Here is a 27,395-nt window from a genome sequence, read left to right on the forward strand (position 1 = left end):
AGCTTGAATTGTGACCATCGCAAGGAAGCTCCATTAATTACTGCTCCCATTGCTCTATGAAGGATCAAATGCTGTGGATCAGTTTTAATTGGCTATTGATTTCTTATGTTATTACCTACGGTTGTGCTGAGATGCCGTCAGACATATTGGATGCTTTTGATTATTCTTGCTGGCAGCTGGGATTAAAAACAGCGGGCACACACTTCCTGATCTGTAATGGATTGCCATGGTGTGCCAACAAAAATCGTTGGCAGGATGAATGGTCCTGCTCTGCCTGTCTCTTGTGCTATTGAGCTGCACTGCAGCTATGTAGTGAAGGCAAATACCCTCAGGGACTGGCTGCCAAGGAAAGCGAGGGAAAAGCTTCAAAGAACATGAGGATTTAGTGCCTACAAAAGTGAGTAACTGTCAGCAGCAAAGCAGGGTGAGTCAGAGTGCAAGGAGTGGTTGAGCATGGACAAAGCATCAACCCCACCAGACAGCAACCCAAGGAAAGGCAGATCAGGTTGCTTCTGCATCGCTGGGGATAAGCCCCTGACATGTCAATCACAGGGATGCCATGTGAGCAAAAACAAGCGGGACTGCGCACATACACAATGACAGTGCTGCACACAACAACCTGCTTATGTCCTTCCTGAGCCACATTTCTCCCTTGGAGCAGGCTTGGTGATTTTCTAAGCCTAGGCTGTGACATGCTCTCATTAGCTGGCAGAGTCACTCCTTGTTTAACAGGAGATTGTTTCCTGTCCTCCTGACCCCAAATGACACTTTAATCTACAAACACCAACTTTCTCTAATTGCACCTTGACAGAAAGAGAGACAAACCCCTCCTTCCCCCTCCGAGGACTGTCATTTAATTAACAGGCAGGTATCTCTCAGGATTTACAGCCCAGCTATAAGCTGCCAATCTCTCTAGTCAGTAGCTCAGGCTCACTCCACTTATCTTTACATTTCAATACCTGCATTTCTGCTAATCCCTCTTTAGGCCAGGTTTCTGGATTTACCTCACAGAGACCTGTGGAGAGAGCAGTTAATCAAATGAACTGCCCCACCTCGCTTCTCATTCACCTCCTGGCCATGGATCTCAACGCTCTTATGTTGTGGATGGCTTCATAGCAGAGCAATACTTATGCTGGCACTGTTGCCAGTTTCTGGTTTAATTCAGCTCTCATGTCTGTCCTGTAGTCATGATAAGATGTAGCACACATAAAAGAGAGAGAGAGAGATCAGAGCGAAAGACATTAGGGCTGGCTGGATATCAAGAAGCATTTAGTCTGTTCCTCCTTCACAAACTGGGATCATCTCTCTGCAACCTGTTCTTGACATATGTTTTTCTAACAGGTTCTTTAAAATTTCCAGTATTGGAGACTCCTGCAAATTCCAAGCAATCCTTTTCCAAGCATCCTGCCTTCCTGTTAGATATCTGAGAACAAAGGGGAGAACAATGCGGAAAGACCATCTTGCACATCTTGCCCAGATGGATACAACTTCTGGCGCACAGGGCCATGCCTTCTGTCTTGCTGGTTTTGAGGAGCAGATTCATTTTATTTTGGTTGTGTTTTTTGTTTCTATTGGTGGGTGCAGGGGCAGTAAATGATATCTGTCCATTAAGCTGTCTTTGCTGAGCATGCTGGGATCTAGTGGAGTCCAAAGAAAGCTTGTGTATTACTGCATGCGAGTGCCTGAGTCAAACCCTCTGAATTTGAATGCATGGTTCAGTAGTCTCTGGGTTAGTGCTTTCCTTTGAAAGCTCAGTTTGGAGTAGATCAGACAGTTTCAGAGCATGTGCATGCAACTCAAGTGAGGATAATAATCCTCAAATGATTGGTGTGAATCCCAATTTCCATGTGCCAATTGTTCTCCTGGACAAAAGTCACTCAATGACTACCCAATGGACTTGAGAAATAGAAGAACAACCAAAGTGGACACAGGCAGGAAGTGCCAAGGGACTCTGCTTCAGCACATCTGCTCACATGGAAATCATAGAATTAGAGTTTGAGCTGGGAGGGGCCATCTAGTCCAACTTCCCTGCAATGACCAGGGACACCTACAGCTGGATCAGGTTGCTCAGAGTCTTCCTTGCCTTTCAAACCTCGACTCGTCTGCCAGTGGAAGCAAAACTCAGGATCAAACTATGGAAGGAGCAATTGGAATACACACAATTAGTGTAGGACCTACACAATAGCATCTGGAAGGTAAGGCTGTGAGTGTTATGTTAGCTGGAAAAAAAAAAACAACAAATCTAACAGGACTGAGTGCATCTAAATGTCCTGCTCTTTCCCCATCACTGAGCATTTCTTAGTGCCTTGTTTTTTTTGTACCTGTCCACAGGCTGGAAAGCAAAAGGAGAAGAGGGCTGGGCTGTGGAGGAGGAGTTATAAAAATGCACAGACTGCACGCTGGTATTTCTATAACTGTTGTCACTACAATTATCTATGAGAGGTTTTATCCTGAACTTGCAGAAGTGAAAAAGCCGGGGAGGAGTAACACCAGGCTTCAGGCAGTCAGGAGCAGAACTCTGAGTCTCTGGAGCCAGTTTTGCCCAGCTGTGATCAAAGACATTGCATGGGGCTACGAGGCCTGGGAGAAGGACAAAAGATTGGAAGTAGCCATTCTGCACCAAGGAACTCAACGTGAATCTTTTAGAGAGCTGCCATTGCTGCATCCATCACAGTCAAGGAAAGCTGCAATGAATGAGGAGTCCATAGAGTCATAGAACTGTATAAGTTGGAAGGTACCCTTAAAGACCATCTGGTCCTACCCCCTGCAGTGAGCAGGGACACCTACAGCTCCATCAGTGCTCAGAGCCCCTCCAGCCTGACCCTGAGTGTCTGCAAGGATGGGGCATCTACCACCTCTCTGGGCAACCTGTGCCAGTGCTTCACTACTCTTACTGTAAAAAAATTCTTCCTTATATCCAATCTAAATCAATTAAACAACTGGGATTGCAAAGGCCACAACACAAGCACATTTTAACACTGGTGCTGACTGCATGCACATATCAGCTTTTCCAGAGAAATGTATGAAATGTACACAAAAGGCTCTCACGGTACAAAACATCATCTCCCCTGGCTGATCATGGGTGGGCTGCCTGAAAGCGCAGCAGACACAACACGACTGGAGCCAGCCGTGGGTGGGTACTGCTCTGAGGTGCTGGGCAAGAGAAAACATACACATCAAGGCACTGCATTGTAGTGCTTCCCACTTGCTTTTGAGTTTGTGGGAAAAACAGCATGTCTGGCTCACCAGGGCTGCCAGCCGTGCAGGGAGGGCTGCAAGGCAAGGGGCTGCTCTCAGCTGCAGCTCTGAAGTATTCCTGGGAATGGGATGGCCCCTTGCTCTCTGACTGGAAAAATCAAAGCTCACAGCTTGGGGCAGTGTGCTTAGTGGTGACATCAGTAGAGAGGCAAAGGAATATTTTTTTACCCCCTACAGAAGACAGAGAAGAAAAATAAAGGCCAGATCCTTTAAAAAAAAAAAAAAAAAAAAAAAAAAAAAGGAAAAAAAAAGAAGAAGAAGAAGCAAAACCCCTCAAAGATGAATCTTTCCACCCAGCTCCCTTTCAGTTCCTAGCTGGCATAGCTTGTTCTCTGCCATGTGGGAGGATTTAGCATCTATTGACAGATGAGCTAATCAGTTCCCCTCAGCTCTTGAAGCTTTATCAAAGCCAGTTAATCATATTACTGACGTCTGCCCATGCCAAGGCTCTCCACTTCTGTCCTCCGACAACAAGGTGACACGTGTGCATGCCACATGCACAGAGAGATCACTTTTTTCCACTTCCAATCACACCAACAAGAAAATGTCACCAGGGCTGCCTGTCTCTCGTTCACCCTCCTTGGCCACTTCTTGTTGCTGTAGATCTGTGGCAGCTCACAGTGGAGCAGATCAGGCTCACACTCATATCTTGTCAGCACAGGGATGGCAACAGTGGGAAAAACTGGTCTGGGTTTCGGCTGTCCTGTCCTGGAAGGTTCTGATGCCAATCTGAACCCAGACCAGGGCTTGTTGCCATTACCTCTCTCCCGAGGCCTGGTTTGTGTTACTTCCCTATCCCAATTTCACTAACTGCGATACAGACTGTACTGCTCTTCCTGAAGGCTGGCCGGGGGCTGTGCTCCTTTCCTCAGGAATGGTTCTACTCACACTAACACTAATGCACCAAGCCAAGAGTACTGCCTTGTCCTATTTTTTTTTTTTTTTTCTGGGAAACTCATTCTGCATTTATACCAATAATGTAAGAAAACAGGTATGGGAAGCCTTCTGGAATGCTCTTTGCTTCCCAGCAAGGTCACTTGAATTCATGTTATCCGGTGGCCTGTGCTTGGATGGAAATTCATCTTCAATTGGAGATCGTTGGTATTTACTTGACTGTTTTGGTATCTACCACTGTTTCATGGCCTGGCTGGTAAGTGCCTCTGCCCACAGGTATTGTCAGCCATGTCCTCTTACTCAGGCTGCCTGCGGGGAGAGAAACCTTGCTCTGAACCCACCACCCTCCCACAGCTCCCTGCACAGCCATGCACGTGGAGAGTGTGGTTCTGCAAGGTGCAAACCAGAGCATGCCATGGTCAAACACAGGGCAGTCCCTGTATCAGTCCCTGTATCAGCTATTCCAGAAAGGCAGGTGTTTCCTCCCCAGTGTTAATCAATACTTGCCAGCCTCCCCCAGACCTCCCTGCCCTCTTCTTGCTTTGAAGAGAGATTTGTTTCTCTCCGGGCTTGCTGCAAGTCCCTCTGCCAGCCCAGCCAAAGAGATTCTCCAGGGCTACAGAGACTGGCAGAGAGCACTGTAGAAAAGATGTCAAAAAAAGCAAAGAAGGGAAAGAACAGAGGAGGTTCAATCCAAGAACAACAGAGCCTCTCCACACCATCTCTTACTCCTCTCTGCAGATGAGTGGGCAGTTGGCAACCCTGGCCGTGTGCTGTGAGAGGTGTTCACCCACCTATACAGACAATGTCCATGAAGCCATACATTCCATAGCAGATCTGGAAGAGCAGGTCCTGGCGCTGCCATTTGGCTGAAGGACTGAAGGTCGACCAGATGAGCCACGAGATACTGGCGATGAGGAAGAGGGAACCCAGGATGGCCGCTGCTATCTGAACCTTCTCAATGACTGTCAGGGAGATGGCCTGCCACTGCAAGGGATGGCAAGAGGGACAGGAAGGGAGACAAGGGAAGGGAGGAGAGAAAAAGAGGAGAAAGTAATTACATGATGGACATTGCTATTTTGCTTCATTGTGGTGATTCGTGGAAATCCCATAGATCACCTATGCCTCATATATGTGCACCCTGCACATAGACGCTTTTACCTGGTCCACCTTGTGGCTGGAGATAAACCTGGCCATCACAAACCAGGACGCTGTCTCAAATGGAAGCCAGGCAGCAGCCTTGGTGATGGCATCCTTTTACCACAAGATTTGTCTCAGACAGCCATGCTTTGCCTTGCAGGTCTCCTGTGAGCAGGCTCCGTGATGCTTGGTGAGATGTGACAGAACCGCAGTACATAAGATCTCATGGAAGCAATACACAACCCACAAAATGTTACCAACGATGAAAGTTGCTGCTGCCAGGACTCCCTGCCTTTAGGTGATGACATGTTCAGGCTGTTTACTAAGGTAAAAGGCAGTGCTTCTTTCTCAGAAGAGGAAAAAAATAGTACTAACTCCCTCAAATCCATTTGCTTTGTCAAATAGCTTTGTATAAGCTACATTATGAATATCCAAAGCCTGAACTCCTCTCTGTCATCCAGAATAAAACCTCCTTACTCAGATTTATGCTACTGAGAGAACTGTCCTGTAAAAACCAAGAGCAGAAATTGCTTTTTCTAACAAGACCTGGGGGGACATGGCCCACAGTGCCTCCTGCAAATCAGAAATCAAATGCGTAAACAGGCTGGGAGAGATGGAAATATATAGGCCACCTTTAGCTGTGAGATACATACCCTTGAAATCTCAATAGGGCTGGTAGAAAGATAAATAAAGGGGGACTTCAACCTCCTCCAAGTGAAGAGGATTCAGAGGGATTGAACATTTTAGCCTGGATTTGTGCCAAATTCAATGTCCAAGTGAGGTGTCAGCTCTAGAGAGCCCCGAGCACCCTGCCTCTTTGTCAAACACATCCTGGGACACCACTGGTCATCTGTCAAGCCTCATCACCTTATTTTGTATGGCAAGAAAGCAGTTTGCTCTTTAATGTCCAGACCTGATAGAGGTCACCAACATTTTTAGGATGCAGGGAGAACTTTGCCCCTTGCTCAAAGGGCAGTAAGGTGACTTGTGCTGCACTGTTACCGTTCCAGTTACCAGACTCCTGAACTGCATGCAGTCCCCTGCAAAGTGCTGCTTTGGAAAAGGTTGCATCTGGAAGGTGATCGCATGCCTTGGCTCAGAGGTGAGCTGAAGTGTCTGCCTCTGCTAGCTTTGGTCTTTGGCTTATGTCCTGCAAGGGCAGACAGCCCTCAAGTTGTGTGTCAGGGATGTGCAGCTTCTCTGAGGTGATGGTATCAGCCTGATTCATAGATGACCACGGAGTAGATAGATGACTGCAAAGCTTCTGAGAAGAGACAGAGGCTGTTCCATGCTGAGGCAGTCCTCTACCCTTCCACTAAGAGTGGCAAATGCTGAAGGGATGGGGGTGCAGGGAGCCTTTCCTAGAGCTGCGTGCTATGGTTTTACTGCAGGTTCCTCACATTGACCCGCCGGTGCCAGCAAAATCATTCTGCATCATTTCTCTCTCTCAAGGAGGTAATGGGCTGGCTCCTCACCATCTGTCTGGCACACTGCAAGGCTTGTGGCAGCAACAGGTCCTTCCAAGGTAGCAATTAAAGAGAGAAAAAGGAGGAGATGTTTCCTACAGCTAGCAGCTGCGTGCAACTGCTTTACAGAGACAGGGAGGCATCAGCGTGATTTTAAATACATTATACTTTCAAAGGAGATGTGGCTCAGGGCAGAGAAGCTACACCTGTGTAACAGCTTCAAACCTGCCTTTGGATGAGAGCAGAGATGCTGCAACACTGACAGGGCTGCTGCCTGGTGCTGGTGGTAACAAAGCAACCCTGACTGTTCAGGGGGTTGCCTTTTGGGGGCAATTATTCACAGGTCAGAGCTGAATGCTGGGGAAAACAACCAGCTCACACAAGAATTTCATTTTTTCCTAATCTCTCTCCATCATCAGTAAGGCCAGCAAACCAGGGATTTAGAGGGTGAAGTGTCACATGTGAACTGTTGAGTGCAGTGAGCTGCTGGCCTGTACTGAAGCATACCTTTAACAACAGAAAGCTGACTCACATTGTCAATCGAGACTGAGTTTGGGCAGGTAGAAAGCCCTGTAGATGGTGTGCCGCTGCTGAACGGGGTGTAACTTGGAAATACCAGGAAGCATTACAGGCTTCTGTGGGATAACAGAAACAGCTTTTGAGTGCTGGGCTCACAGAGGCCACAAAGAGAGCTGAAGCAGCTCTCTGCAATGGCTTTGGCAACCACACTGGAAAAAGGGCTCTTTTTCTGCAGACTACTTTGAAGATTCATAGAATCACAGAATGCCTTGGGTTGAAAAGGACCTCACGGATCATCCAGTTCCAACCCCCTGCTGTGGGCTGGTTGCCTCCCACCAGCTCAGGCTGCTCAGGGCTCCATCCAACCTGGCCTCGAGCACCTCCAGAGATGGGGCACCACAGCCTGTGCCTTGCCTCACCACCTTAAATGTCCTAATTCATTCAGGTGTTCTTTGTCACCATTCTCCCCATCTGACCACTTTGGCACAACACCCAGATGTTCATGTGCAAAACACCATACTCTCTTGGATGAATTTCCCCCAACCTTCTTCAATTTCCCCAAAGTTCTGTGCACCAGATGCCTCAGAAAAGGTTCTTAGGAGCCCAAGTCTGACATCTGCAATGATCATAGGTAGAGATGAATCTAGGACTGGTGCTTTCCCATCGTATCCCATTTGATGTGATCTGTGGTTTGTACCTGGGGCAAGAACATTCCCCTGTTTGCTTCAGTGCTTCTCTCAGAGCCTTGTAACCAAAGCCCCTGCTGCTAATATAACAAAAATTAATAGTCACTAGTCTAGTATTTAGGGTCTGATCCGTATTTCCCTTTCTTTAACACCAGCAGTCTCCAAAGATTCACAAGCATGAGCACGAGCAGATCCAAGGCACGTATTTGCCTGCAGAAGATATCTCTGTCTTAGTGCAGCAGCTTGCTAAGAAGCCTTGCTTGCTAGAAAAGCCTTCCTACACTCCTCTGAGAGCTCTCCCATGCCTGCCTCAGGCAGTTCAGTTTATTTTTATTGCTATATCTGACACGTCCCCTTAGTACGTATCATTAACATCCTGAGTGTGCTACTCAGCAATTTTGTTTCAAACCCAGCATCCCAAACAAGTGGAGGTTTATCCTAGAAGGATGCAGTGGAGCATTCCCATCACTGCTTGGGTCTGGCTCTCTCCTCACTGCTGTCCTGAGGCCTTGGCTATCCACCTTGATTATCTTTAGGAGAGTAGACTTACCAAGCAAATTTGTCCTAAAGCTGTGGTAGCTTCCCTGCTGTACACTTACAGATGCTTTGGTTTATTCAGATGCAAGAAAGAGAGCAGGGAGAAGGAGGGGCCATTCCCAAAGCACTGGAGAGAACCGAGACCACATTCCAACCCCAGCATTCCATAACTGAGGGCCTTTGGATATGAAGAGGCAGGGAAAGGAATGTGATGCAGAGTTGGACTCCTTGAGACTGCAAACAGCAGTAGGTCTGGGAAGGCTAGTTCAAACTGATCTGGTATTTGCTGAAATCAGAGCATCCGAATGAACGTGGCATAGGAGTGGCTACAAAGCTGTATACATGAAACCCACTGCAGAGCCCTGTCATAGCAAGTGCTATTGCATGCTTCCAAAACTGTGTTTTCAGGGTCTCATTAAAATCATAGGCTTTGCACAAACACAGCAGAGCTTTTAGACTCTCTGTGCCCATATCTCCTGCCTCAGGGACCAGCAGAATTACAGCGGGGGACGGATGGACAAAGGCTGCGCACCTCCTGATTGCTCATAGTGGGTGGGAAATTTTTGCTCATTTGCTGCTGCTTGCCAGAACACTTGCCATGTTCTCCAACAACTTTAATTCTCCAATCTCAGCAGTGTTGCTGCTTTAAGTCTTTTGCTTTAAAATTTCAGCCATCCAGGGCTGAGGGGTTAATTTATAGAAATTCTTTATATCAAAATGCCAGACTGAAGGCTCCTCTCTGCTATGAGACATCATAACAGCCTGGAGGCTTGAAGGAATCTGTGTTAATTATGTATGAACCACGTTCCCCTGACTGCAACTTCTCTGCCCACACCATGCACATCTGGCCCATGCCATACTCCTAGGCTCGCTAGAAAATGTGCAGCATGTGTCCAAATGGGCAGAGAAATAGGCAGATCCTGGGGGGCGTGTGGGTGTTGGGTGTACTGCCTGGCTCTGACCAACTGGAGCGCAGCCATGCTCTGAGCTTCATCTGAACATCCTTCACTTGACGAGGAGGTGAGTTCTATGTGGTCTTTGCCCATATGATGGTTGGTCTGGAATAAAGGGACGTCCCTGCCTTCCAAAGTCTGTGCTTGAGAAATTCAGAGCTTTCTAGAAAGAATAAAGCTGGGTAGAAAATGGTAGAAACAGACCCTGAGAAGAAAAGCCAGGAATTAATGGCTTTGCTAAGAGACATATCACTATGTCCAGGGGCCCCTGCTGACCACATGCAGGGTGAAGACTGAGCAGAAAAGACACACTTCCCACCCAGTCACAATGTGGCATGTTTTTATGGCACATAGTACCAGAGCATCACAGCCTCTCTGCCTTCCTTTTCCAGCACTGGAGAATGGCAAGAAAAACCAAGGAGCACAGAGGTGTGCATGGTGATAGGCTACAGGTCTCACATCCCTTAGTCCTCTTGGGAACTCCAGGCTTCATAAATGACCCACATCCCTCAGGATTTCACATGCTGTGCTGGTGTAACACCTGCTTCCCAGCCGTGCCTTTGTGCTGACATCAGGCAGGACACTGGGGCACACAGCTGCAGCTCTGCACGTGCAGCATTTGTTCCAGATCAAGTGGCTTTTCACTCCAGTTGCTTCTTCCCACCCTCTGCTGATCCATATCTCCCATATTTCTGCGAGAGGCACTGTGAAGTCCCTGCTAGCAGTGAGAAGCCCTCAGAACACAGTCCCCCAGGAACCTTGCTCACGGAGCAGAGATGTCTATCTAGCTCTCTGGCTTGGCTGCCCCTGGCAGTCAGTTTTCATGTTTGTGGCAAAGGTCACTTTCTAACAGGGGAGACAAAAAAAGTGATCCTTCGGGCAGGCATTTGAAATGTGTTTACGGGATGAGAGCTCATTTGTGAATTGCTTCAAGAAATTTTAGCCAAGTGAGGAGTCATAGGAATGTCCTGAGTTGCCCTGAACCGTATGGGGATGAAGAGAACGTGGAGGTCATTCGTTAAAGGCTGGCTACACACATATTGCAAATCTGCACCCACAAGCCTTTGACACTGCTCAGCATCGTTCCATCAACCTGAGGCTCATGAAGTATTCGGGCACTTATGGACCAGCTTTCCAGAAATAAACAAATGCTGCTCTGTCCACATATCCCCTGCTGTGTTTCAATCTGGACTGATTTAGTGGAGCCAAGAATCTCAAACACTCTGGGTCTTAGGCTTGGGATGGAACTACTGTTCTCTCCAGGCCATAGCACAGGGAAAATTGAATTAGAAGCTGCAGGGACTTGCAGAGAGTAGGGATGCTTCTTCCTTCCCCCCAGTAAAATTTCCTCATGATGCCTCACTAATTTTGCTACTTCATTTCAACCTGGAGTCCTAAGGGCCGTGCCTCTTTCTCCACTATTTTTAGTGACCTCGGGCATGAAGAAGGACACACACAGAATCACAGAATCTTAGAATCACAGAATGGCTGAGGTTGGAAGGGATCTTAAAGATCTTCCAGTTCCAACCCCCTTCCATGGGAAAGGTTACCACCCATTGGAAAGGATGACCAGGGTCCCATCCAACCTAGCCTTGAACACAGGCAGCCATTTGGAGGAGAGAACAGGGATTTGCATCCCCCGAGTGCTGTACAATTGGGTACCATCACAGGCAAAGGGTTTGCCTCCTGTTAGAAACAGAGAGATGAACAGAGAGCCAATGCAACCAAGTGCTGGACAGATCAACATTCACACAAGCGTCCTGGTGTCTGAGCACAGCATGCTGCTGCAATGTCTTTCCCTCCACATGATGCTAATTAAGCAGTAGTGCCTGGGTCTAATGTGTTTCCTTATGTCTGAGGCACTAATGGTGCTCAGCAATTAGTCCATCTTCAGGTGTTGCTCCAGCAATAAATCAATAGCTATTAAGGATAAATTATCCCATTTTTAACAGTCAGACAGCTTTCTCCATTCTAAATCTTGATTTTAAATTACTAGCCTGCAGTGGGGTTTAATAAACCGCAGCGCTTTTGAACTCACAAGAGGAAAAAGGAAGGTCCTCTGCTGCCTTCCACAGGTACTTACATTTGGATGTGCTCTACCTGTTGTGTGCACACCTGCACACTGAGAATTAAGCCTGGAGAGACCAGAGTACCAGAGCAACCACCTCCAGTGCTGTGCCAGGCTATACTAGGACACAGGGAGCAGTGAAATGAAAAAGGTATCAAGGTCGGAGAGGAGAGACAGAAAGAGCAGGGCCTGAGGGATGCCCCAGCACCACCAGTGAGGGCATGGGGCTCATTGGAGCAGCCCTACAGCCCTTCCTAGGGACCATCGTACAGGGAGGCAAAACCCGTGCCAGTAAAATCTACTTGCTCCCAGAAACAGAGGACCGAGAATAAATAGACTTTGAAATGTCTCTAGTACCTTTACCTGCAGAGGGTTCTTTGTGCTTATGGCAATGACGTGGTACTTGTAGTAACACAGCTCACAGCTCCAGCAGCCTCTCTCGCTAATCCATTTGATCAGACATGGCTGGTGCGTGCATTTCACCGATCCGTCGCATCGACACGGGCTCAGCAACTCCCCCTGGAAAAGAGAGATAGCACCATGAGGCTCCCTCCTCCCGCAGGGCACAGCAAGGAGGTCCTGCACAGACCTGGTGCTGGCCAAAGTGCGCCTTCCACCACCCCTTTGCTCTTTGCCCCTTTTCACTTGGTTTGGCTTAGGTAATCGTGTTACCTCCCTGAGGATGCTGGACATAGCAGAAGACATCCACATCCCATCTGCCTTGGATCGGGAGGCCAGATCCTGCTCCTCCTAAGCCTGGGGGAAAACTGCCTTAGGTTTCAGGGCATCACATCAGAGCTGAAAGCCCGAGGAAGTGAGAGCCATGCTGGGCAAGAGTGATACTTTTTTTTATGAAATCTAATGCAAACACATTAATCATTTCATTTGCTTCAGCTAGGTGACCTAAAAATGTCATCTTCCATGAAATTTCAGCACAACTGTAAATAACTGTTTATGCTACAAAACCAGGCTCAGCCCTACCTGTCAGCCACTTCCATTGCACACTGGAGAGGACACAATGAGAGGGGATCAAGAAAGGCTTTAGAATCCCCAAACTTTTTTAGGGCAAGCATCAGGACGGTATCCCACACACCAGGATCTCTGCAGGGCTCCACAGCGTAACTGCGGTTTGGCTTAACAGGCGGCTGGAGGCAGCAGGGATGGATGGGATGGAGCAGAAGCCAACAGTGACAACCTTTGTTAGGTCTCCTTGGTCTGCATAGTAAATGGGTCTATGAAATTCCAGCTGCTCAGAGCCAAGAGATGTCCACAGACATCCTACACAGCAGTGGAGACCTGGTCCTGGTCCAACCTGATCCTCTAACATCACACTGCTGCAACCCAGACAGCCCTGCTGCCCTTCGCCAGAGCTCAGGGCTGGAACACAGAGATGAAACCCACAGTTTTTGGGCTTTTGCAAATCCAGCAAAACTGTGATTTATCACATTTCCTCCAGCCATGTGAAGTATGATATCCTTGCATGTGGCACACAGCTATTTTTGCATACCGTGAAGCCCAATTCTGTCCACAGCAGGCATTCATAAAACACTGCCACACGCACACTTGCGCACACGTGCTCGTGTACCAACAGAAAAAATAAACACTAGGGGCATATTAAAGGCATAAATCCTTTGTATGCAAAGGAGAAGGAGCTTTGTCACTGGCTGTACAGTTTGCTCAGGAACAGTCCCTCAGCTGTGCCCTGAGAAATGGAAGTTAAACTCCATGGCCATTTCTGTAGGTTTGTAGTAGATAGCTCTGCACAACTTGCTCTTCAGTGCCCCAGAGAACAGCGTTCCCACCAATGCTCTTTGTCACTGCTCTACAAAGATGCTCTGGATGGAGAAAAAGCTTCAGAAAGAGTGGTGAGGCACTGCAACAGCCTGCCCAGCGAGATGGTGGGAGTGGGCTCAAGGTTGGACTAGATCATAGAATCACAGAATCACAGAATCACAGAATCATAGAATCAGAGACAGATTAGGATTGAAAGGAAGCTCAGAGATCCTCTACTTCCAATCTCCTTGCCATGGCAGGGTTGATCTTAGTGGTCTTTTCCAACCTTAATGATTCTATGATTCTGTACTGTCCCCCTGGAACAACCTGCTTTGTTTCCTGTCTAAAATAGGAGCTTGTCTTCAGGAGCAGCAAGGCCAGGCCAGGCTGACCTGGCTTTACTGCAGGAGGAGCATGCTGCTGGAGATGGACTGAAGCTGCTCCCACTCAGTGCCCATTGCAGTACATCAGCGCAATTAAGGATTGCCTATTTTCAGCCTGCTGGGAAGACTTCTGAGAAAGGATGGGAAAAACACTGTTGCTAGTGCATGCTTCTAAAGGTTGGTATATTCAGAGAGAAAATACTGACATCAGGATCAGCATCAGCACTTCTGCATACTGATGTCAGTGTGTTGCCCTGGCCATTTTATTTATCATTTACCAGTGCTGGGAGCCCATCCACATCCACAGGCTGCTTCCAAAGCTGTGACGGCTCACACATCAGCTGAAGGGCATAGGGGTGGGGACAGTTGTGTCATTTGACCAGGATGAGGTCTCTGGGCTCTCCCAGCCCCAGCTGTCCCAAGCTGCTCCTGGGAGCTGGGAAGAGCCACATGCACACATCCTGCCACCCCAGCTGCCAGAATATTTTCCTATTTTGGAAACAGCTTACTAACCAGGATGGCTGTTAGTAATGCTTCCTCAGCTGAGCATTTTCCTTGCTCAGGTGTAACAAGAAGGACCAATTGTTGGCATTGCCTGCATGATCAGTGCACTAGAACAGAGCTTATCCCTCCAGATAAGCACAAGTAGCATCCAGTACTCATAGGAGCAGCTGCATGCATGGACCTGACTGCTAGCATTTGTCTGAGTTTGTCTTGTTTGCAAAAGGAAACCAGGAATATTTAATTTTGGGTCTTCAACCGAGTCTTCTAAATACACTTAACTTCACATTGAATTTAAATGCAATGGGAAGTTTTATTATGGCAAATAAATGCCAAATGATTTCTATATTAGGAACATAATTACAGAGGAATTAACTCTGATGGCAAAGAGAAACCCATTGTTAACAGAGCTGGTAAACTCCAATAAATATGTGCTAATGATCTTTCTGTCTTCACACTCACTTACAGGAACCTCCATCCTTTCAAACCTAAATACATGCGTTGCTACCAGCAACTTGAATGCTTTCTGTGCATCCCCTCCTGCGTGTGAGTGCTGTGCCAGCCAGCAACAGACAACAGGGGACACTTAATAGCTACCTCTGAAGAACTGAAGCCACATGTTTCCATTGTGCTTTTTCTCTCAGCCATTACTGTGTGCACTGCATGAAATTCTCCAGCACTCTGGGACGCTGATGCTAAGCATGGACCCCACAAAGCTTATGTATCCCAGATGCTGGGACATCACTGGGAACAGTCACAGATGGGTGGCATCTGCCCAGGCCCCAAAAATGGCCCTCAGCCCCACCATTGGGTCCATATGTCCCAAATGGTCCCCAGCACCATCACTGGCTCTATAAGCTATGGGAGACTTGCCCTAAAGGCAGACCAGGTGTCTCTTATCATCAATTTCTTTTTAAAGTAGTTCAAAGGAGCAGAAAACACATTTTCCCAAGATGCAGAGGATTGCAGGTTATTTTTTGTGCAATGGGCTCTGGAGGATGTTAGCACCTCAGTTAAGGCAGAGAATAATTCAAGCCCCATTCAGCTATGAAATGGGATCAGTGGGAATGCTAAGGGCTGGTTCTGCTTTGGGGCAATCCCTGTTGAAGAAAGGAAATGCTGGGTCACCTCCATTGCTGGAAATTGAAGTCAGATGTGAATTTTTGAGTAAGACAATGTCATTCTCAGGGCAGCCTCATGCACATACCTCCATCCGGTTCCCACCTGCAAGCAGCCCCACCATCCTGCTTCCCCAGCACCAGGAGGCAGGCAAAGGGTCATGGAAATCTGTTCCACAAGAACAACCTCAAACTTTGCCTGAAATAGGGGATAATAAAGGATTTTCAGGAATGACATCTACTTATCTACAGCCCAAGAAGCAGAGAGCTTATAGAGCACATTGGGAATTATTTGCTTCTCCATCTAAAGAAGGATTTCCACAAGATAAATAACTTTGCCTAGGTGTTCTGGAGCCCACTTCATCCTAATGTCATTGAACTTGTTTTTGATTAGCTGATTTAAGTAATTCTTACTAAATGTTGCTCAGTTGCAAGGAATCAAAAGGCAAGCATCTCAAATATCACCTGCTGTGCCTCATCAGGTGTGATAATAGCACCGATTAAGTGAAGTGCCTTCAATGCAGAGAAATCACAGTGCTGCGCATGTGGAATCAAGATACCTGAATACTTCTGAGCTCTCTTGGGCGTGAGAGTGAGTTCAGCTCCAGACTTGAGCTGAATACAGATTGGGAGCTGTCTCAGCATCAAGAAGAGGTCTCCTAGTCTATAGCTCCTGGGCTTTCACCCAGTGCATACTGAGGCTTTAAACTTCTGGAGATTTGCCGTGGACTGTGTCCATTTTGTGAGATGGAATGATCTCGTCTCTTCTGAAAGAGAAATTCACTGTTGTTTCACTCCGCTTCTTCTAATTAAAAAACAAAGTATTTTCGACAATACTTAGATTTACTCTATATGAGACAGAATAGTGAGCTAAGCTCTGTTCCCATGGATGCTGGGGATAAATCTGATGTGACTCCATGGAGCCAAACAGCTCTTCAGCTCAAATCAAGTGCCCTTAAGTTATGGCTTGTACCAAGTGAAGAGGTTTTCCATTAATTTTTTTATACAATTGCCTTTTTTTTTTTCCTAGTGAAAAAGCCTCAGCTAAATAGAATTTTTCTAAATTTACCATATATTTTTCTTGGAAAAAAAAAGATACCAATTATTGCATATTGTATCTAATCCATTGGGACCTTCACCTTTCTACTTCTTCAATCCTCATTGGATCCATCAGTGCGTATTTTAAAAGTATAAAGTTAATGCTTTCAGCATGCGAGTACCATATAATGCAACTCTTCTCAGAGATGTGCTCATAATTCAGCAAATTGAACTTTCCCTGAGAAGCTGTTCATAAAGATACCCAGCTAATGGCCATTTCAGACAACATTATGCCATCAACCGCTAAGAAGCAGCCATGGAAAATCCACAGAAATGGACGCTGGTTAGATTCTCCAGATGATAGATCCCATTTTCAAAGACAGTGAAACAAACAGCAGTAGACCTTTTGGTGGTTTTTTTTTTCTTTTTTTTTTCTTTTCTTTTTTTCCCAGAAAAAAGCCTCTGGCATGACAGCTGAGAGAATCTCTATTCTGCAATATTTGCCCCTGTTCGACATTATCAACCTTGAGTGGCTCCCATGCAGGCAGAGGGCAGCATTAGCAGGGAACCAGAGGGTCTGCATGCACTTTAATTGGAGCCCAGTAACAATGCGAAGACAGAAGTCTAGAGCATCTTCCCAGTGTTCCCAGCATCTCTCATCTGGGAACTGGCCTGTGTTGCACCCACAGGTATGCTGGTATAAGGAGCTGCAGTAAGAAATAATGTGAGTGGTTTGGTTAATTTTATCTGCAGTAGCTCGGCAGGACTCAACCATTTCATTAAGACATGGCCCTGATCTGCTTTTCCTTTCTGCCTCCCAGACCTGAGGAGAAGAATATGCAATTACAAAGTTCACTCATGTAGAGCCCTTCATTTACCAGGTAGCTACGTTGCGTTTTTTCCAAGCGTTACGAGGTCCATGTGGCAGGACATAACATCTGAAGTAATTCATTTTTTATATGCTGATTAGAAGAAATTAAAATGGTTCTCAGAACATCCCAATTTGGGTGAGATCAAGCTCCTTATGACTACAGAACGTCTTTGTGGGGAAAGCATTTCATAGAATCATAGAATCATTTGAGTTGGAAGGGACCCTTAAGAACCATCTGGTCCAACTCCCCTGCAATGCTGCAGCTAAGAGCTGAGGCAGAGCTGCCTCATCTGGCAGAAACCAGCCAGGAACACCAAGAGTTTCTCTAACAGGTACCCAACAGTGTGGTTGGTGGTGTGGCAGTGAGGCTGCTGCTCACAGGATGCACACATATAGTGGTGATGGATGTTCTGGGAGGATCTGAGTGGGCTCACATCTACCCATAGCAGTCACATCTCTCAGCAGGGCCTGGGGAAGGACCTGTAGGACAGCATGTAGCTGTACCAGCATGAAGCTGGTAGCAAAAACAAACCATGTGAAAGAAGAGCAGGTGGCTTAATCCCCAAATCCCCTTGCCTCTCTTGACAACACTCAAGCTGAGAGAAGCCCAAGAGGACAGAGCAAAGGCACTGCCTGCATATGCCAGGAGAAGCTGCACAATATTAATTCTGATTTTCTGCTGTCCTGGCCAAAGACCTCCTGTATCTGAAGCTGCATGAATCCATGTGTTTCTGTCTTTGCCTGCATATGCCTCCTGGTGAAAAGTCTTGTGTTTTCCTCCTCCAGCAGAGGAATGCAGGCAGCCTTCCTTTTCCAGGCAGAATACAAAACAGAGAGCAGAAAATTCAGAAATGAGTGTAGAACTCTGTAACACCAGAGAAGAGGACCATAAATGCCATTTTCTATTTCTTTCTTTTGATCTTCCTATTGCAGAAAAACAGTACTCAGAGCACTGAACTCCACACCGAGATGCACGTATACAAAAACAACACCAGGGCTCTGAGGTTTGGGCACTGTCAATATATAGGTACATAGGGCTGATTTGTTATCTGACTGAACAACCTTTTGAAGGTACACTGATTGGCAATTTGCATATTAACAAATACATCAACATGGAAGCGGTGTCAGATGTTATGCACAGCTTTGTTCCACTCTCGAGGTGGCCTAATTTCAAAGTGGCCAGTAGGAAAAACTCATTTGTATCCTTCAGTATGAAAGATGCTCTATTGAAATAAGAATTATTAGCCTCTCTGTTGTTGGTTGTTATTGTGCACAATCAGATTGCTTCTGCCACTTCCTTCCCAAGATCTATACTATAAGATACAGAACCTGTTTCAGCCAGATGATGTTTCCCTTACCGCACCTAGATTAGATAATTCAATCAGATTGGCCTTGCCACGTCCTCCTTAGCTCAGAAATAGGCTGCTTTCATCCACATCAACATGTCTGCTCCATAACAACATGCAATTCCCTCTGCAAGTTGTATCTCTGCACAGGCAATGTCCAAGTGCCTGGTCCTGGCTGGGCTTTTATTTTTCCTTGGCAATGTCCAGCATCTTTCTTCACACCAACCCAGACACTCTACCCTACTTCTCAGAGCACTAAACTAAGAGCACCATGGCAGCGTGCCATGTAACCAGCTCCCTTTCCTGATGATGACCTGCTGTCTTCTGGCAAAACCAGGTACTCCTTCACTATCATTTCCTGGGATGGATAACTGCTGCCAAGCACCTAAACAATTAAAGATGTCATATCTGTTGCAATAGAGTCCAATTCAAAAAGGAAAACCACTAGTTGCTCTGGTTTTCCTTTCTTCCTACGTTTAACACCCTTACCCAAAAATCTCATCTCAACAATCAGCATGCCCAGACTCTTTCCCCAGGTTTGCTCTCAATCTCCTCATGTTTGAGATATCCCTTACCCAAGCATAGGACCTTGCACTTGGTATTGCTGAGATACATGCAAGCCCACCTCTTGAGCACATTGGTGAGCCCAGATGGGGTCCTGAGATCTTTCACTGCAGCACTCCTGGACTCCTTTTTTATGCTAGAAAGGTTTTAAGAGGTTTTTGCAAGTTCTTCTTGTTGTTCTTTTTTCCCCAGTTGGTAAAGAGATGAGCTCAAAAATTATCACTATTCATAGAGGTGCATTACCTGGAAGAAATCCCACTAATTGTGAAGATTTGTGTTCAGGGCAGGGTAGTGTGTAATCAGCTACTCATCTGCTCCTTAGTGCCAAACACTGAGATGTTTTGTCTGCAGAGCTGAAAGCATTCAGGCAAGACTAAAGAAACTCATTACACAGCCATCACCCTCTGTAGTGATGCTCTGAAAATAGGGAAGAGCTGTGGCAGCTGCAAGCACTCCTCACAGCCTGAGGTGCCCCTGGGTCAGCATGAGCAGAGTGAGCCCCAGCCCTTCCTGCAGCTCCAGCCACACCATGCCATTGGCTTTTGGGCAGTCTCTGACAGTGGCAATGGCCTGGGACACAGTGCATTGCACACCAACATCTGCTGAATGCACCAGACTCCACCCTTATAAAGCTCCAGTTAAATTGAAATGGCAGAGAAGGCTTGGTGGGCCTCAAAAATCCCCAGCTCTGCACATCAGCTTGACCCTGTGCTGCCACTTTGGCGGAGAGCAATATTCTCCTACCACCTATATCCTGCTTCTGTGGGACCATCAAAGAGGGGGGAAATTGCAGTATCTGCAAGCAAGGAGAATGTATTCTCCAAATGAGTGGTCAGGAGCTGGAATGGTCCAGAGAGGTGACCGTCCCTGGAGGTGTTCAGGAAATGTTTAGGAAATGTTTAGGTGTTGTAATAACGGACGTGGTTTAGTGAGGAAATTATTGGTGGTAGGTGGACTGGATGATCTTATAGATCTTTTCCAACCTTAATGATTCTGTGATTCTATGATTCATCTTGAGAATTCAAGGGACTTTTGACAGCCTCTGTACCTTCAGATAGAAGTGCTCCTTCTGCATCCCTCAGTTTATCTCTGTGGTCACCACAAAGGATCTCCAGCAGCTTTGCCCCCCTGCTGCTAGGAGGAGGGTGAAAAACTCCTGGTATTTTTTTTATTTGGAAATACTAGAGATGGAAGTCTGCCTGCTAACAGTGCCAAACAACTACACTGAGGTTAGATCTTGAAATATGCCCTGCTGCGCTGCCACGTGCTTTAGGGCCATCTGGATTACAGAGTGGGCAGCCCAGGTTTCTCCTGGCCTGGTTATATTCACTGATAATAGGATAAAAAATCTGCAACTATTAAATCTGCTTGTGGTTACAGGTGAAGATCTCCTCCCCCTTAAGTAGTTATATTGGAAGGAAGTCAGGACACGAGCTGAGTGTTTCCCACAAGGCAAGCCAAAAATATGGGTGTGCTCATCACTGCAGGAATGATTTTATTTGCAGAGCCTGCAGATGACTTGGGCATGTACTGGCAACATCAATGTTTGGGTAAGGAAGAGTAGGGAGAGAAGCAGTCACCTTGGGGCAATGCCATGGAACGGAGTGAGGTGTGAAACTGCAAGACAGGAGCTGTGGTGTGAGGTGCAGGTTCTGGACACAGCCCGTAACAGTCATCTCTGCACCAACAGCGGCGCTGGCTAGTGTTTTAGCAGGTTTTCCATCCTATAGGTTGCAGTGTGGCACCAGTAAGGGCGTACACAGGTTTTGCCCTTTGCTACTCAGTCACAGAAACAGTCACACGTAGAAAATCTTTCCTGTTCCCATGAACAGGAAGGGTCCTAAAAAAACCTGGAATATGAAGTAGTTCTATCACAGCCTTCCTTCTGAAGTATTAACATTGATTTAATACTAAAAGTATCCTAGCCAAACTGGAAAGCATATCCAGGAGCCTAACCTCCTAAAAGATGGTCTAGAGTGGAATGTATGGCTTCTCAGGCTCAGATCACCCACCTCAGCATAAACCATTCAGCAACACTACAGACACCCCAGGACAAACGTGCCCAAGCCCTCTCCTTAATTTGATGATTAAAGTCACTTGTGGTAGGAAACTAAGCTAATCTCCAGAGTACTCTTCCTCATTATCAGGTGCACCTGAACATCTCATGTACTCCTTTTAAGAACAGAAAGCAAGAGCACCTTTGGTTTTGGATGAAGTATTTTCTTCCTTCTTGTCCTGAGGTCCTGTTGTTCAGCTGCTGGAGATGGGCCCAATCTAGAGCAGGTATGTTGTTCAAGGTATTCTTTATAAACGTGAGAGACCACTGTAAGGAAGCCTCATAGTCAGCTAACTGTTGGAACAGGTCTAGAGGAATGGCAAGAAGATGATCAAAGAGCTGGAACGCTTCTCCTACAAAGAAAGGTTGAGGGAGTTGGGCTTTTTTAGTTTGAAAGAGAGAAGGCTCTGGAGGGGTGTTGTTTTCCAAATCTGGGAAGATTTGGTTGGTTCTCTTGTATTGTTCTGGCACTTGAGTTGCTGTGAGTTGGGTCCCCTCTCTTTGCTAGGCTGGCTGTAAATCAAGCGGGTATGCGCTAATTGTTTTGATGGTACCTGCGAAAGGGCTATTCCCATAAAACTGCTTCTTAATATTATGTAAAAAATAAAATCATGGCTAGTAGAAGGCTGTTTTGTTGTTTGGGATGCTTTTCCTCAGAGCAGTGAGTTTCTTCTCTCAGATGGCTTGTTAGATTCTATATAGATGTGGTTAGAACTCTTATGACAAGGGTCCTCAGACCTGTCTATCAGACAGACGTTGTCTACATGGGAAGATCTTGGGGGATGTTTCTCTGCAATTCAGCAGTAATTGTAACAAAAACACCCAGGTGTATTAGCAAACTGGGATCTGCTGAGTGATAAAATTAAATGAGTAATAACCTGTTTACCAGTTTGAGGCTTACTTGCTCCCTCACGTGTATACAAGTTTGGAGCTGGTAGCTTTCAAGGATTGTGGTTGATATTTCTTACCCTGGTTGAGACTTACAAAACTCAAAGGGTTCAGCAGAGGGGAGCAGGGGAGCACCTGTACTGTAAGCCCCCAGAAGGCTACAGAGGAATGGACATCCTTGGTGTATGGACGTGCTGAGAGCTGCAGGGGCAATGAAGAAGAGCAATTATTTAGTGAAGTTAAAGGAGATGCATGGAAATGTCCTTCCCTTGCATTGGCTATGGCCCATGTTTTGTGTGTCATGAACCATAACTCTTTTCTATTTGTAAATGCCTCATCTGGGCTGCTGATGTATTATATTAGAGATGCTCCACCTTCTGGGAAGCTCATGACTTGGTTACTTAAACTTGCTTATGATCTTCCTCTTAAACTCATTATAGCTATAGTTATACCCACTTTATTCCACTTACCGACCATCCGGGGTGGCTTGAGTAGCCATTTTTCCTCCCCAGAATTTCCTTTTGTGTATCTCCAGAGAGAAATTGCACCTCATGTCAGCTGTTATTTTTCCCTGGTCTCCAAGCACTGTATTTCTTTGTAGCCTGTTTCTAAGTGTTTTGCTCCTTGCCCAGACCTCCTAGCTCCCAGCCAGAGGTGTTAATGCTGCATAAGTGCAGTGGAGGTGTCCCTGTTTTCCATCCTGTTGCAGGATGGCAGTTGTACATCTCAGCTTATGAGTACCGTAGTTGTTTGAAGTTACCATAAGGTTCAACTACACCACCAAGGTCTTTTTCTACTACGTACAAACTTCCTCAAGGAGCTCGGTTGCCTTTTCTATGTTCTTAATTTTTTTGAGGGAAAAATATAAGACGTGAGAAGAAACTTTTATTTTTTGCTTCTGATTCGTGCAAAACTTTGTAGCAACAAGTGTAGGAATATTATTTGTACCACTCCATGTACATTGGAGCTTTGAGCCCAGCCTACAGGAGATGTTATCCCAGGGGAAGTCTCACATTTATCAAATTGCTAAGGTGTGCACTGGGGACTGAGGTTTTATGAGGTGATACCATACTTCTGGCATTGTTCTGCAATAGACTGGCTCCAGAACAGCCCAAGACTGAACTGGCACTGTGTTTCCTCCTCATGTAGAATCATTAAAGTTGGAAAAGTCTACTAAGATCATCTAGTCCAATCATCAACCCATCACCACCAATACTGTCACTAACCTTGTTCCTCTGTGCCACGTCTACCCTTTTCTTGAATACTCCAGAGATGGTGACTGCACCACCTTCCTGGGCAGCCTGTGCCAATGCCTCACTGCTCTTTCGGAGAAGATATTTTTCCTAATATCCAACTTGAACTTCCCCCAGTTCAATTTAAGGACATTACCTCTTGTCTTATCACTAGATGTGTTCTTTAGTCCCAGGGCAAGGATCTGAGTTATTCCTAAAGCCCCAAGTGTTTTTACATGACAGAAAGCTCTGGTTACAAAAAGGCCAAAATGAGGACAAGCATGCAGTGGCAGAACAAAGCAAAAGCCCAGATGAGCTAAAGATTTTTTTTTTTTTTTTTTTTTTTTTCCTCCCACCAAAGCTGAAGCCTTGGGGATGCCACTTGACTGCACCTCCTCCCAAGGTGCAGTGAAGCTCCTAGCTGGGAGGTCAGGGATCAGCAGCAGGAGAACATCTGCTCCTGCAAGGCAGGATTTCTTTGTTTCCTGCTCATCAGTTCAAATGTTACATTGTTCAAGCAATTAATTGTAAAATGGAATTAAACAGCTCCTTTCATTTTCTATTGTAATTGTTTTATTGGTGGTAAACCTTTTCTGCTGCACTGCAATTCAGTGTGCACGTAACAAATGTACCAATTAACTGCTTCTAAATTGACTTGCAGCAACCAAAGGGAGCTTAACCTGGCTATGACTGAATTTGAATGCTTATCCCCCTCGAGAAGGGGGGGGGGGGGGGGGGGGGGGGGGGAGGGGTGTTAGGGCATGAGGCCAAACAAGGACACAAGGTTTGTAGTTTACTTGGTCCCCTGCACCTCTTCAGCTGCTCTTACACATGAGGCAGAGTGCTGAGTGGAGGCAGAAGCTCAGACCAAGGTTATATTTGGCACCACTGGCACGAGGCAGTGCTGTTCCCACATGAGCTCAGGCTGGCTCTGCTGGTGTAATATTATGGCCTCAGGCTCATGAGATGCACAAGCCATCATCTGTGTAGTGTTTTCCACTGTGATCTTCTGAAGGTTGTGGTTATTTTCAGACCTCACCTTGTGAAGTCAGTGGGAGGTTGCAGGACAGATCCCTGAGTGCCTTCTGAACCCCTTTGGTGCATCAATTCTGCGAACACATCAGTAAAGGCGCACAGTCAGTGGTGCTGGAAAACAGCGGCCTGCTGAAATGCTTCCAAGCACTTTTTATTTTTACAGAGGAAGGGCACAATCCCCAAGTTGATGTCTGAATTCTCCTATGGTTTAGGTGACGTTGTCCTTTGACTTTCAGTGCTCTCTGCAAGTTCCAGCTCATCAGTGCAGCTGGTGGCCAGCTCAATGACTAGCTAATGGAGACTGGCTGTGCCCATTCTGCAGTGAGATGTTTTCTCTAGCTGTGACATGAAACCCTGAGTCATGGGCATGCCTGATTCAGCTGCAGTTGGATGAACTGCCTGGTCAGCTTCACCTACTGGCAAAGAGTGGGACAAAATCCAAGGAGCTGCCACTAAACCAGTGCATACCAGTGCCTGGGGCTGACATCCCAGATGTCCTGAGTCTTCTGGAATGCACTGCAGAAAGAAACAGCTCTTAGCACATAATTCATATCCCATACTTTTCTTATCCATGCTGCCATAGCTTGTGAGAGTGTGAAGACGCTCTAGGGATGGAGACAGATTAAAGATGCAATAAGAGAAACTGCCCCTCCCAGGTCCAAGATGGTTATGTGTGAAAGAGAAGGTCAGAAAAGATGAAAGAATTCTTGATCCTGCTTGCCATCAAAGTCAACAGCAGAACTCTTAGTGACTGCTGGAAATGGGACCTTGATAAAAGTGTCTCCTGCTGAAACACTGAAGATATTTTAAAACCAAATTAATAAATAATTGGACCATCTGCATCCGTCAGTGAGTGGAGTGACACATGGAGGGTATCTGTAAGTGGAACAGGTTCAGATATGCAGATTTAAACACAGTGGAATGAATTTTTTTCATAACTAATGCAGATTTTAGTCCCCATTGCGAGTGCAGAGAGACCCTGCCTGGGAAATGGCTTGATTTCTCCTAAGAAATGAACAGGCAAATAGTGAAAGATTGCTTCTGCCCTATAGGGTGACCATCGTATTAATAAGACAAACCAGGGTCACTAGCAATACTGAGGAAATGGTTTGCCTAAGGCTGTGCAGCAGATCAACCTCTCATTTCCTGGAGCCCAGCTGGTCTTGTCTTTTTTACAGAGGACTACATTGCCTCCCATTACCACCAGGCACTTTCTGCCCTGGACTAGATAGACAACTGCATTTTAATCAGTGTCTCTCTTGGGGTTACAACAGTGGCTGGCGTTCATGTTTCACAGCAGCAATTGTCATAAAATCAAGGCCAGGCCAAAAGTTCACTGAGAGGTTGCCTATGGAATACTGAGTTTAATAACTCCTAATCTGTCTTTCAGGTGCTTTATTACTTTTTCCACCTGCAACATCCTGAGGAAATGAGTTGCCCGTGCACTGTATGTGAGTACTTCCCTTTTGCTGCCTTCAGATCTGTTATCTGGTACCTGATCATCCTTAGGGCTGGACTGGAATGAGCACTGAGTAATTGTTACCAGTCCTTTTATTCTATTCCACATTTCATTTTATTGCCCTATCATCATTCCTTTACCAAACTAACGTGATTTAGTTATTTAGTTTCTTCCTATCTAATAGCACAGCAAAGGAAGGTGGCATATTTTTGGGGAAACTGTTTCATTTGCATAACCTAAAGATAGCAGCAACATCAGCCTTTTTTAAAAAAAAAAAAAATCTGAAATGGAGAGGAACATTAAGAAAGGCAATGGCAGCAAGACAAACACTTCAACTGAGAGACAGTGGGATTTATCGCATATAACATGCAGTGTTCCTGTGCAGACATTCCATCTGAGGTTGTCTCCCTGTTCTCCTGATGTAGGGGCTAGCCAAGACAGATGAGGACAGGGCTCATTTTATTTTATTTATTTATTTTGTGAGATGATTCATGCCCTCCAGCCCACTGTTCTTGAGGGAGGCTGAGTCAGAGGTGGTCACCTGCTTTCTGATGTGATGAGACCCACAGTAAGCAGGAATCTCAGTTGGGAACCATAGCAATAACCATTAGGCAGCCATGCTCAACTAGTTGGTCTTGAGTACAGTACTTCCTAACTGTGCTGTATCCACTACTAATCCATGAAGACAGTGTCCTGGGCCAGCTCTTGTTTTCTGGCTGCTTTTGGAGGTTTATAGGGTGCAGTGTGCTCACCTTCTCTGAGGACCTGGAAATTTCTCTTCTTGGATCTCAGTGGCAGAAATTCTGTCTCAAGAAATCAGTGATGTGATATTTTTATACTTTTTTTTTTTTTTTTTCCTGCACAATCAGGCTCGGTAGAATTTAAATTTTTATAAATGCAAAAATATTTTTGATCAGTTGACATCTGGTTTGTACTAATCGTCTTTGAGTATAATTAGCTTTTATAGGGATAACTTTGTTCATTCTTAAATTGTAGTTAAAATTACATTATATGTATATAAAGAGGGAGATGGACTTTCTGTTGCGGTTGATTTAAATATATATTTACCGTGAATAATGCCTTTTATATTTCTGGGAGAACAAAGGAGAAAATCTTCTGTATCTCACTTCACTTCTTTTGGTGCTCTTACAGGAGCAAAAGAAAACAGCGGCATTAGCAAGAGAAGGATGCTAAGTACATTAAATGCATGCCAAAGGCCCAAAAAAGGGTTCTCCCTCATGGTAGCAATGGGAATTATCTGCAGTATTAAATCTCTGGAGAATTAGAGCATCCCCTTGTTGGGGGAGGGGGGGGGTGGAGGGGTGGGGAAGGCCCCCACCTGGATGGTAGGGAAGTTATTGTTGCCAGGAACAGCCAACCCTGAGTTTAGACACCTGTCAGCATGGGGCCAAAGCATGAGACAGTGCCAAAACTGTCCACCCCCATGAGTAGGCAACTGCAGGGGTGCTGGGAGAGGCACAGATCCCACAAGAACTAAAAATATTAGAGAGCGCTTAGAACTGAAAATAGCAGAGGCTGCCATGTGGTTCATACAGTCATTAAGGTTGGAAAAGGCCACTAAGATCATCAAGTTCCTACCATCAACAGAT

General features: G+C 46.0%; 1 protein-coding gene across 1 annotated transcript in view; it reads right to left on the reverse strand.

Moving 5' to 3' along the window:
- Positions 1 to 27,395, reverse strand: part of MARCHF4 (membrane associated ring-CH-type finger 4) — an 80,443-nt gene that overhangs the window by 13,693 nt on the left and 39,355 nt on the right. Inside the window, exons 2-3 of the mRNA XM_052676523.1 lie at positions 11,885 to 12,040; positions 4,947 to 5,139 (exon numbers count right to left, since the gene is read on the reverse strand). Of these exons, the coding sequence (XP_052532483.1) occupies positions 4,947 to 5,139; positions 11,885 to 12,040 (349 nt within the window). The remainder of the gene's footprint in view (positions 1 to 4,946; positions 5,140 to 11,884; positions 12,041 to 27,395) is intronic.

This window comes from Tympanuchus pallidicinctus, unplaced genomic scaffold, assembly GCF_026119805.1.
Source record: "Tympanuchus pallidicinctus isolate F22 unplaced genomic scaffold, pur_lepc_1.0 scaffold15, whole genome shotgun sequence".
NCBI lineage: Eukaryota > Metazoa > Chordata > Aves > Galliformes > Phasianidae > Tympanuchus > Tympanuchus pallidicinctus.